The sequence below is a fragment of the Hylobates moloch genome, unplaced genomic scaffold, assembly GCF_009828535.3.
Source record: "Hylobates moloch isolate HMO894 unplaced genomic scaffold, HMol_V3 SCAFFOLD_12, whole genome shotgun sequence".
Lineage (NCBI taxonomy): Eukaryota > Metazoa > Chordata > Mammalia > Primates > Hylobatidae > Hylobates > Hylobates moloch.
The window spans coordinates 38,297,392-38,310,131 of record NW_026652287.1 but is presented as its reverse complement, the minus strand read 5'-3'; the positions used below and the strand labels follow the sequence as shown (position 1 = coordinate 38,310,131).

Genomic DNA, 12,740 nt, shown 5'->3' with positions numbered 1-12,740 from the left:
GAGGACAACTGATGCCAGGGGTTGTCATTTCAAATGTCACCTGGCTAGTGGGGAAGCCCTGACACCTCCCCCAAGGGAGCCTTCCCCTTTAGAGACCCCTCTATTTCTATTAGAAATAGAAAATAGAGACTTCCCTCTATTTTCTCTAATGCATAATGGGGGCCCTGAGAGTTGCAAAGAAACGTTTGACTTTTCCACCAAAATACAATCCTTGCCTCTTCTTTGTGTATCTTTGATTTTTTGTGATCTTTCTTGGAGATGGGATGGGGTCTTGCTCTGTTACCCAGGCTAGAGTGCAGTGGCATGATCATGGCTCACTGCAGCCTCAATCTCCTGGACTCAACAGATTCTCCCACCTCAGCCTCTCGAGTAGCTGGGACCACAGGCATGTGCCACAGTACCTGGCTAATTTTTTTTTTTTTTTTTGAGACACAGTCTCACTCTGTTGCACAGGCTGGATGGAATGCAGTGGCATCATCTCGGCTCACTGCAACCTCTGCCTCCTGAGTAGCTGGGACTACAAGCATGTGCCACCACAATTAGCTAATTTTTATATTTTTAGTAGCGATGGGGTTTTGCCATGTTGGCCAGGCAGGTCTTGAGAACCTGGCCTCCTGTGATCTGCCCGCCTCAGACTCCCACAGTGCTGAGATTACAAGCGTGAGCCACCACACTCGGTTAAGTTTTTTGTAATTTTTTTTTTTAAGAGATGGGGTTTTGCCATGTTGCCCTAAGCTCAAGTGATCTGCCTGCCTTGGCCTCCCAAAGTGCTGGGATTATAGGTATGAACCACTGCACCCAGCCCAGCCAATTTTTTTTTATTTTTAGTAGAAACAACGTCTCACTACATGCCCAGGCTGGTCTCGAACTCCTGAGCTCAAGTGATCCTCCTGCCTCGGCCTCCCAAAGTGCTGGGGTTACAGGTGATTCATGTATCTTTGTGTATTGTGGACTCTCTAAATGACACCTAAGAGATCACGATTCATGCTTGGAGGCGCATCAGGCAGTATTCCTTTCATTTGCTCATGCCCCCGGGGAAACAGCAAAAGCCTGTCCTGGCCTAAGACAAGACACGTGTGACCACCTCAACTCCCTGCAGAAGAGGACACAGTGCCCAAGTCCTCCTTAGAATGGCCCAATTCCAGATCGACCAAACTGGGCACTGCAGAGGCTGGACAGGCAGGCCATAGCACTGAGGCCATGGAGTGCACATGTCCCAGTTCCTGTAGCTGTGGGCCCCGTTACCCTCTGGACATTACCTTATCCAAGAGCTCCCTCGTCTCTTCGGTCAGAGGGTCGTGGGAAAACATGCAGTCGTCACCATTGATGCAGTTCCCAGTGGTGTGGTACAGCTTACACGGGAAATCACGTTCATGGCAAATTAAGGTAAATGCTTCATCTCACAGAACGCCCCCCTCCCCCACCGCAGACCCAAGGCAGAATCCAACTCCCTTTGTTTTGGAGATGAGAAATCTGAGCCCAGAGAGGTGAGGCGATGTGCTAAGGGCTGCTCAGTGGGTTGGCAGGAAACCCATGGAGAGACCCTGGCACTCCAGACTGCATGGCACTTCCAGCCCCACTACACTGGCTGGGGGCTGCGTCCTCAGATGGTCAACCAGACTAGGGAAGTTAAACGACTTGCCCAAGGTATAAAACCAGCTGAAGAATCTCAGCCAATGGTATGGGCCAGTCTTGAGAGCCTACGTAAACAGAACACGCTCCACGTGCGTCTCAGTTTACTCCCTGGAAGGATGGGAAAGGCAGACCCCTCTGAGGGCAGACATGAGTGTTAAATGAGATGGAGACTCACAGAAAGCTCTTGGCACAGAGAGAAAGCACAGTGAAGGAAGATCAGCTGTTACTACCATCAAGGAGCAGAGAAGTTCTGCGCCCTCATTCAGACCAGATGCTGACACTAAAGGATATCGTGCATATAGGGGCAGTTCTCAGCTCTGGCACAAAATCCAGTGATGTAAAACTTGCACAGTTCTCGCTTCTTTGGGAGTTCAATGTCATGGCTAAAATTACAGTGGTCTCCCTAGAAGAGAAGCAATGAAAACATAAGGTGGTGGCGTGAGAAGCTCTTGTTTACTTCTGTCTGCAAAGGGAAGAAATACTCTGTCACTGCTGGTGCATGGAGGGTCCAATGACAGAAACAAATCCCCCTTAGGAAAGGAAGACAGGTCTAGGAAGGACAGGTCTCAAAGGCTGTTGGAACTAATTTTTTTTGTATTTTTTTGTAAAGACAGGGTCTCACTATGTTGCCCAGGCTGGTCTCAAACTCCTAGGTTCAAGTGATCCTCCCACTTTGGCCTCCCAAAGTGCTGGGATTATAGCCATGAGCCACCAAGCCTGGGTACTTCCTCAATTTAAAGAAAAGCCTTTTGTCCATTCTTCTTTCTCCCAGCCCTTGGATGTGATGCTTGGAGGCACAGCAGCCACCGTGTAACCATGAGGACAAAAGCCACATGTTTAAAGATGGCAGAATAGTAAGCAGGAATGAGCCTAGGTCCTCCAGGGTGCCCTGACCACTGCGCTGCCAGCTACTGCCCACCCAGCTCCAGACTCCTGGTTCTGAGAGACAAATGTCTATGTGTTGAAGCCAATTTTGTTAAGTTTTCCTTTATTTCCAGTTGAACACAATCTCAGCGACGTAATACCTAGCTGAGATCCAGGATTGTGTTCTCCATTCCTCATCACTCAGTCCTCAGGAATCACTCACCTAACTGTGAACTGAAGACAGAAGCTCATCTGTCCCGCTAACTCTTACGAATGCCTATTCATTTGTCTGATTTATTTATTTTTGAGACAGAGTCTGGCTCTGTCGCCCAGGCTGGAGTGCAATGGCACAATCTTGACTCACTACAACCTCCACCACCGGGGTTCAAGTGATTCTCCTGCCTCAGCCTCCCGAGTAGCTGGGAGGCTGACGAAGGAGAATGGCATGAATCCAGGAGGCAAAGCTTGCAGTGAGGCAGAGCTTGCAATGAGCTGAGATCGCACCACTGCACTCCAGCCTGGGCGACAGAGAGAGACTCCGTCTTAAAAAAAAAAAAAGAGAGAGAGAGAGAGAGATGGGGTCTATGTTGCCCAGGGTGTATTCATTTGTTTTTGCTTATACGTATTTCAAGTTTCTCAATAGAATAGAAATTGCAACTACATAAGAAATACTGCCTGGGCCGGGCGCGGTGGCTCACGCCTGTAATCCCAGCACTTTGGGAGGCCGAGGTGGGCGGATCACCAGGTCAGGAGATCAAGACCACGGTGAAACCCTGTCTCTACTAAAAACACAAAAAAATTAGCCGGGCATGGTGGCGGGCGCCTGTAGTCCCAGCTACTCGGAGAGGCTGAGGCAGGAGAATGGCGTGAACCCGGGAGGCGGAGCTTGCAGTGAGCCAAGATTGTGCCACTGCACTCCAGCCTGGGCAACAGAGCGAGACTCCGTCTCAAAAAAAAAAAAGAAATACTGCCCGGGCACGGTGGCTCACATTTGTAATCCCAGCACTTTAGGAGGCTGGAATCAGGAGTTTGGGACCAGCCTGGCCAACATATCGAAACCCCGTCTCTACTAAAAATACAAAAATTAGCCGGGTATGGTGGCGGGCACCTATAGTCTCAGCTTCCTGGGAGGCTGAGGCGTGAGAATCGCTTTATCCCAGGAGGTGGAGGTTGCAGTGAGCCGAGATCACACCACTGCACTCCAGCCTGGGTGACAGTGAGACTTGGTCTCAAAAGAAAAAAACAAATTATTTTATACACAACATTATTTGTTTGAAGCATCTGTTTCTTCCCAAGACAGATGCAGGGGTGCAGTGTGCCCTCAGCACACATCTGCTGGTGTCTGTTGCTGCCTGCGATACTGGGGTAAGAAGCTGCCGGCTGAACTAATACTGGGTTATTATACTAGTTTCCTTCAGAACTCTGTGGTCATTGGTCCATCTCTGACATTGAACTTTGCTATGAAGTCCAACGTTAACCTCATCCTCCCCTCCTCTTCTATTTGGATGCTTTAATCATTCCCCATTCTACCCTGAAGCTCAGTAACTTCACCAGGATATGCTGCTTCTTTGCATTCACATCAACCTCCATAATTAACGTTTCAGGCTATATGGATTGGTTGAAAATTTTGGCCAAAAAATTCCCCTAAAACCAAAAGTCCTCATCTTGCTGTGGGTCCTCCTCACTCTGAAAGGTAACATGAGTCTTTCAGGCCCCTCAGGCAGCTCTCAGTATCGGCAAGTGTCCACAAGGAAAAGCACCACACAGTCACTCCCACCCACCCTCACCACGGCTCCAGAACATTCTGGAAGCCGTGTGTCCTCTGGGGGCTGCTGGCCTCCTAGAGGTGCCCAGGAGCTTTCAGCGCTCCTTACCCAGGTGCAGCGCCCTTCCACGAAGTACTTGCAGATGACTTTGCCTTTCTTGTCCGACTGCTGGTGGGGCTTGTCATGGTCACGACTCCGGTAGCCTCCACCACCACCGTCCTGCAATGGACAGGGTGTGGATGTAAAGGGGGATGAAAGGGAAGGGTAGAGATGGGATTGGGGTTAATAAGCACGGGAGAAGGGGATGAGGACTCCCTTAAGACCTCACAAGAGCACCGATGGGCAGGTTTCATCTAACACTGAGGCTGCGTGCACATTTAAGCCCCACAGTGTGGGGTGTTGGTGCCTGGTGAGGAAAAGCTCTAGCCCTTGGAGCTGTTAGCCACTTACACCTCAAGCTCCACACAACTGTGGAGGAACACGTCCACCATACCTAGAGGTGGTAGCATGGGCCTCCCTGCAAAACCTTCCAGGGCTAACTGGATGGTTCACCTAGAACCTTCTGAACCTCAGAGATGTGTTAGGTATGGCTGCAGTTGCTGCTAATGACATGGTTTCAAACACAGGGTCTCAGCAGCAGCACATCTCCCCAGGACAACGCTAGTTATCACTGGTTATGCTGGTCAACACTGGCCAGCCCTTTGGGGGGTGGCTGATGGCAGCAAGGGGGACAGGATCAGCTTCACAGAACGACTCATTAAAGGGAAAAAGGGCTAAGAAGGGATGTTGGCCCAAACATCAGATCAGAGTGGAGTCAACTCACGCCCATGTCGTCATCATAGAAGTCTTCGTCATCGTTCATTCCGCCCTTGTTCATCCCTCCTCGGCTGCCACCTCGGCCTCGGCCCCGGCCCATCCCTTTCCCTCGACCTCGGGAGCCCCTGCCACGGCCTCGACTTAGCCCTGCGGAGGGGAGACGGTGTTAAAACCTGCTGACCACACCCTCCCCACGCCCAGGACTAGATTCCAGCAGCTGCTGGAATCCCTGCCCCACCCAGCGTGTCCTCTCCAGGACCCTGCCCACCTCGGCCTCGGCTGTCCTTGGAGCGGCGGTACTGGTTCAGCTCCTTGGAGTACTCGTCATAGTCGTCGTCTCCCATTGGCTCCTCACTCTCTCCATACTGGAATCCGCAGAGAAGAAGGCAGAAGAGCGTCAGGTAGGGAGCAATGAACACTGTCCCAACCTACACACTGCCCCTTTTTGAAGGATGGTGACCATCCAGGGGACTCATACCATAACCCGTCTCCACACAGCCTTACGACAGGTGGTCCCAATCCTTCCCACTGCAGTCTTCATTCTGAAGACCTGACCCAACAGGCAAACCCAGCATGGAGCCTCCCTACGTACACATCGCTGTGCGGCTCCAAAAGGGAGTGGGCAGTGGACTGTGGACCGGTGTGGAAGGTCTGTGGGTAGGACCAGGATGGCAAGTGCAGTGCACCTGCCGCTCCTCCTCCTGGGTGGGAGCAGGGATGAAGGACCATGTGCCTGGCTGAAAATGTCTCTAGAGGACTTTCAGGAAACTTCTCTCTAGTGACGGGATGTTTTCACAGCACATTCTGTGATACCTCCTCTTCTTCTTTTTTTTTTTTTTTTTTTGAGATAGAGTCTCGCTCTGTCGCCTAGGCTGGAGTGCAGTGGTGCGATCTCAGCTCACTGCAACCTCTGCCACCCGGGTTCAAGTGATTCTCCTGCCTCAGCCTCCTGCATGAATAGCTGGGACTATAGGCGCGTGCTACCACACCCGGCTAATTTTTTGTATTTTTAGTAGAGACAGGGTTTCCCCGTGTTAGCCAGGATGGTCTCCATCTCCTGACCTCGTGATCCATCCGCCTCAGCCTCCCAAAGTACTGGGATTACAGGTGTGAGCCACCACGCCCGGCCGATACCTTTTCTACTTTAAACCACATGAAGGTTTTATCTATTCCAAAATGATAAATGAATATTTTTAAACACATACATCTGCCCTCTGAGGCTTCCTTTCCTTCAGAAGGCCGTATGTCTTCCTACCTTAGCCTCACTGCCTCTACCAGCAGTGATCATGCCCCGGAAAGCCCACCAGCCTCACCCCGACGTCCCCAGGGCCAGAGGAAACCTTACGTCCATCTCTTCCTCGTAGAAATCCTCTTCGTCCTCCGGGTGGTCTCCTCCCATAGAGCCTCTGCCCCTGCCTCGGCTGCCCCTGCCCATTCCGCGGCCTCGTGATCCTCCACGGCTTCCTCGGCCCCTGTAGCCCCGGCCCCGGCCTCGGCTGCCTGCATGGAGATTCAGATAGTGAGCCTCCAGCGGAAGCAGATGCCACCAGCAAGAAAGAAGACAACCCACTTTTTGCTCCTGAAGTCAATCACTTCAGCCTCCTCCTCCTCCTCCTCCTGCTCCTCCTCCTCCTCCTCCAAGAAGCCTTCCTAGATGCCCCAGGTAGGCTAGTGGACCCTCTGGTTCTCTCAATGGGGGTCCCTCAGCATGCTGGACACACAGCTACTCCAGTACTCACTCCCCTTCCTCACAGGGACTTGTCCACTTAGAACTGCACTGTCCAATATGGCAAACATCAGCCCACGGGCTAATGAGCAACTAACATGTCTGGTCCAAACTACAAGATGCTAGCCTTGAAGTCTGACAAGACTAGCTAGCCCTGTAGTTTGGACTTGTAATTTAGACAAGAGTCCAAAACACACACTGGACTTCAAAGACTTAGTTAAAAAAAAAAAAAAGAGGCTGGGTGTGGTGGCTCATGCCTGTAATCCCAGCACTCTGGGAGGCTGAGGTGGCCAGATCACCTGAGGTCAGGAGTTTGAGACCATCCTAGCCAACATGGTGAAATCTTGTTTCTACTAAAAACAGAAAAATTAGCCAGGTGTGGTGGCGCACGCCTGTAATTCCAGTTACTCAGGAGGCTCAGGTGGGAGAATGGCTTGAAACCGGGAGGAAGAGGCTGCAGTAAGCTGAGAATGTGCCGCTGCACTCCAGCTTGGGCAACAGAGCGAGACCCCATCTCACACACACACAAAAACGCAAGTGAGAAAGAATATAAAATATCTCATTTGTCTAATTTGATTACATGTTGAAGATTTTAAACATATTACGTTGAAAATAGATTATCAAAATTAATTTAATTGGTTTCACTTTTTTCTTCACTTAAAAAAAAAAAAAAAACGAGTGGCCAGTTGCAGTGGCTCAATCCTATAATCTCAGCACTTTGGGAGGCCCAGTTGGGCAGATCACTTCAGAACAGGAGTTCGAGACAAGCCTGGCCAACATAGCAAAACTCCATCTCTACTAAAAATACAAAAAATTAGGCCAGGCACAGTGGCTCACACCTGTAATCCCAGCACTTTGGGAGGCCAAGGCGGGCGGATTGCCTGAGCTCAGGAGTTCAAGACCAGATTGGGCAACACAGTGAAACCCATCTCTACCAAAAATGAAAAAGCCAGGCGTGGTGGTGCAGGTCTGTAATCCCAGCTACTGGGGAGGTTAAGGCACGAGAATTGCTTGAACCTGGGAGGCGGAGGTTGCAGTGAGCCAAAATGGTGCCACTGCACTCCAGCCTGAGCGACAGAGTGAAACTCTCTCTCTAAAAAAATAAATAAATAGGCTGAGCGCGGTGGCTCACACCTGTAATCCCAGCACTTTGGGAGGCTGAGGTGGGCGAATCACGAGGTCAGGAGATGGAGACCATCCTGGCTAACATGGTGAAACCCCGTCTCTACTAAAACTACAAAAAATTAGCTGGGCGTGGTGGCAGGTGCCTGTAGTCCCAGCTACTCAGGAGGCTGAGGCAGGAGAATGGCGTGAACCCAGGAGGCGGAGGTTGCAGTGAGTCGAGATCGTGCCACTGCACTCCAGCCTGGGCGACAGAGCGAGACTCCATCTCAAAAAAATTAATTAAATAATAAATAAATAAATAAATAAATAAGCTGGGCGTGGTGGCACATGCCTGTAATCCCAGTAGTACTTGCAGGAGTGAGGCACAAGAATTGCTTGAACCTGGCCGGGTGCAGTGGCTCACACCTGTAATCCCAGCACTTTGGGAGGCCAAGGTGGGCGGATCACGAGGTCGAGAGATCGAGACCACCCTGGCCAACATGGTGAAACCCCGTCTCTACTAAAAATACAAAAAAAGCCGGGCATGGTGGTAGGCGCCTGTAATCCTAGCCACTTGGGAGGCTGAGGCAGGAGAATCGCTTGAACCCTGGAGGCGGAGGTTGCAGTGAGCCGAGATCACGCCATTACACTCCAGCCTGGGCAAAAAGAGTGAAACTCTGTCTCAAAAAAAAAAAATTGCTTGAACCCAGGAGGCAGAGGGTGGAGGTTACAGTGAGCCTAAATCGTGCCACTGCACTCCAGAATGGATGACAGAGCAAGACTCTGTCTCCCAATAAACAAAAAAGACTGATGGGATCTCGTCGTGTTGCCCAGGCTGGCCTCCAACTCCCGGGCTCAAGTGATTCTCCCGCCTCCACCTCTCAAGTAGCTGGGACTATCCAGTGTCCTTTTCACTTTTTAAATGTGGCTACCAGAAAATGTAAACGACATGGTGGCTTCCAATCTATTTCTACTTGACAGCACTGATCTAGGATCTCCCCAAAGCACAGGGGCTGCCCCAGGGAGGTGTCCAAGAAAGACTGCTAGAAGAACGAATGGGCCGGGCGCAGTGGCTCACGCCTGTAAATCCCACCACTTTGGGAGGCCGAGGCGGGCAGATCACGAGGTCACGAGATCAAGACCAGCCTGACCAACATGGTGAAACCCCGTCTCTACTAAAAATACGGCGTAGTAGCACATGCCTGTAATCCCAGCTACTCAGAAGGCTGAGGCAGGAGAATTGCTTGAACCCGGAAAGTGGAGGTTGCAGTGAGCTGAGATCGCGCCACTGCACTCCAGCCTGGCGACAAAGCAAGACTCCATCTCAAAAAAAAAAAAAAAGAAAAGAAAAAAAAAGAATGAATGAACAGCTACTCAACAAGCTGGGCCTCAGGCAGGGCTCACAAATCTGAGAACCCCTGCACTGGAAGATTCCAAAAGCCACTCTCAGGCTGGGCAGTCTTTCTGGCAGGAGATGGTTCGACAGTTCTTTTTTGTTGCTGTTGTTGGCCAGGCTGGTCTCGAACTCCTGACCTTAGGTGATCCGCCAGCCTCGGCCTCCCAAAGTGCTGGGATTACAGGCATGAGCCACTGCGTTGACAGAGATATGTTCTAAGAGGCTAGTGAGGGCTACTGTGTCTCTGGTTCTCAAGCCTCCTCCACCTTCCTCCCAAAGGACACAGGTTAAAGGTTCAGAGGTGTGGCAGTGGCAAAGACTGCAGTCACACCTTGTCAGGTGACAGGGCTGGGAGAATGGGGGAGCACTGCTGTGGGGTGTGGCAGCCAGCTGTCAGTGACCCTGGCCCAGGTGAGAGAGAAGCTGTTCCCTTCTCCCCCCACAGCTGACCAAGAAGTGACCTTTCGGGCACACTGGCCTTCTCCCTGCCTCACACCAGCCTGGTGCCACCCCAACCACAGCCCAGCGGGTGATCTCGACGGTCTCCTGTGCCATGCACATGCAGATCCCGGCCCTTCTTTGTACACTTATCCCAACCCTAAGTCACCAAACTTGAGGCTCTGTGAGACCAGGCCACCCGGGTTGACCCGGGTGGCTCCAATGCCCTGGAGGAGAAACTGCCAGGGTGGGGCTCACCTCGGCCTCGACTGCTGCCCTCTTTGGCACGCCGGTACTGGTTCAGCTCTTTGGTGAAGTCGTCGTAGTCCTCCTTGCCCATGTCCTCCTCCTCGTCGCCCTCATATTCCCCATACTGCTCGTTCTCGTAGTCCTCGTACATGCCGTAACTCTTGCTGTCCATCTTGGAGTAAGCCTTCTTGGGCAGGGGCGTGGCATGCGATGGTGGGTACTGCTGGTGGGACTACGTCCCAGAGATGGGGAGAAGAGGTGAGCCGGATCCCACAGCCACGGGTGCAGACTACCAAGATACCCAGGGTTCCCTAAACGAACATGTCTGTCGCTACTGTCCCAGGGTTGCACTGCTGGTCCCCAGCCCCTCTGGGGACTGGTTCTCATACCAGGGAGTGGGAGTAGCAGCCGGCCCAAGTGTTTCTGTTCTTCATAAAGGGCCAGAGCTAGAAAGAAAACAGAACCACAGACCCCCGATCCCTGATAAACAAAGGGGAGGAGAAGGGAGCATTTCCCAGGGATGCAGGGCAAGCACACGGACAGGGGCCTGGGAAGCAGGCGGGGGCTGCTCAGTCACAATTTTCCTAGGGCCCTGGAATTCAATAAATGGCCTGCTTGGCAGCCAGACTAGACAGCCGTCTCAAATGACGCTTTCCAAAGTATGGCAGTGCCAAGTGGTACTAGAAGAAGTTAAAGATACTCATAAAAACGAAAGCAACCAAGACATCCTTCAACAGGTAAATGGATAACAAACTGGTATATCCAGACAATGGAGTAATGATGAATATGTAACAATAAAGTGTGTATTGGGCAAAACCCAAAGAACTACACAACCCCAAGTAATAACAATGTATCAATACCAGCTCATCAATTGTAACAAAGTTACCACAACAATGCAAGACATTGGTAATGGGAAACTGGAGGCAGGGAAGGGGGCAGTCCAAGGGGAGAAGGGAACTCTACTACTACCTGCTCAATTTTGAATAAACTTAAAACAGCTCTAAAAAATAAAGTCAGGGGGCTGGGTGCGGTGGCTCATGCCTGTAATCCCAGCACTTTGGGAGGCCGAGGCAGGCAGATCACGAGGTCAGGAGATGGAGACGAGCCTGGCCAACGTCGCGAAATGCGATCTCTACTAAAAATGCAAAAATGCAAAAAAAAAAAAAAAAAAAAAGCCGAGTGTGAGGTGGGCACCTGTAATCCCAGCTACTTGAGAGGCTGAGGCAGGAGAATTGCTTGAACCCGGGAGGCAGAGGTTGCAGTGAGCGGAGATTGCACCACTGCACTCCAGCCAGGGTGACACTGCAAAACAACATCTCAAAAAAATTAAAATAAAGTCCAGGCACAGTGGCTCACACCTGTAATCCCAGCACTTCGGGAGGCCCAGGCAGGCAGATCTCTTGAGGTCAGGAGTTCCAGACCAGCCTGGCCAACATGGTGAAACTCAGTCTCTACTAAAAATACAAAATGAATTAGCCGGGCATGGTGACAGGCGCCTCTAATCCCAGCTACTCGGGAGACTGAAGTGTGAGAATCACTTGAACCCGGGAGGCAGAGGATGCGGTGAGCCAAGATTGCGCCACTGCACTCCAGCCTGGGCGACAGAGTGAGACTCCGTCTCAAAAATTATTAAAATTAAAATTAAAAAAATAATAAAGTTGGGCCAAGCGTGGTGGCTCACGCCTGTAATCCCAGCACTTTGGGAGGCCAAGGCAGGCAGATCACAAAGTCAGGAGCTCGAGACCAGCCTGGCCAACATAGTGAAACCCTGTCTCTACTAAAAATACAAGTAATCCCAGCTACCCGAGAGGCTGAGGCAGGAGAATCGCTTGAGCCTGGGAGGCAGAGGTTGCAGTGAGCTGAGATTGTGCCACTGCACTCCAGCCTGGGCGACAGAGTGAGACTCCCATCTCTAAACGAATGAATGACTGAATAAAAAAGTTGGCTGCGCATGGTGGCTCATGTCTGTAATCCCAGCACTTTGGGAGGCCGAGGCGGGCAGATCATTTGACCCCAGGAATGTGAGACCAGCCTCGGCAACATTTTGAAACCCCATCTCTACCAAAAGTACAAAAATTAGCCTTGGTGTGGCGGCCCATGGTTCTTAGGAGGCTAAGGCAGGAAGATCACCTGAGCCCAGGGAGCTCGAGGCTGCAGTGAGGTGAGATCACACCACTGCACTCCAGCCTGGGCAACAGAGTGAGATCCCATCTCAATAAATAAATAAATAAACAAACAATAAAGCCCACTAATTTTAAAAAATCCATATTATAGAAAAACAGGACAATGCAAAATACAGCTAGATACACAGACACACATACAAGTACTTTAGCAAATCTTTAAAATGCCTCCAGCTCTAGTTCATGAAAAGCACGCAATGTTCCCTCCATTTCCTGCCCCCCCTCAGGTTTGAAGGCCGAACCTACACCAGTAGATCAATCTCAACTATGGTATTAGACAATGAATCATTTGTTGTGATGGATGATGCTGGGTCATGGGATACCTGGGACAGCTTTGAAGACCTACTAACTTTAAAACATTTCTCAACTGGCCAGGCACTGTGGCTCACGCCTGTAATCCTAGCACTGTGGGAGGCCAAGGCAGGCAGATCACCTGAGGTCAGGAGTTCGAGGCCAGCCTGGCCAACATAGTGAAACCCTGTCTCTACTAAAAATACAAAAATCAGCCGGGCAAGGTGGTGCATGCCTGTAATCCCAGCTACTCGGAGGCTGAGACAGGAGAATCG

General features: G+C 51.1%; 1 protein-coding gene across 8 annotated transcripts in view; it reads right to left on the bottom strand.

Annotated features, from left to right (window-relative positions):
* Window positions 1–12,740, bottom strand: part of ZC3H4 (zinc finger CCCH-type containing 4) — a 48,463-nt gene that overhangs the window by 14,519 nt on the left and 21,204 nt on the right. For all 8 annotated transcript variants that reach the window (XM_032169357.2, XM_032169358.2, XM_032169360.2 and 5 more), the window contains 7 exons: window positions 10,004–10,226; window positions 6,427–6,581; window positions 5,350–5,446; window positions 5,089–5,228; window positions 4,374–4,484; window positions 1,927–2,038; window positions 1,260–1,369 (listed from right to left, as the gene is read on the bottom strand). In XM_032169357.2, the coding sequence (XP_032025248.1) occupies window positions 1,260–1,369; window positions 1,927–2,038; window positions 4,374–4,484; window positions 5,089–5,228; window positions 5,350–5,446; window positions 6,427–6,581; window positions 10,004–10,226 (948 nt within the window). The remainder of the gene's footprint in view (window positions 1–1,259; window positions 1,370–1,926; window positions 2,039–4,373; window positions 4,485–5,088; window positions 5,229–5,349; window positions 5,447–6,426; window positions 6,582–10,003; window positions 10,227–12,740) is intronic.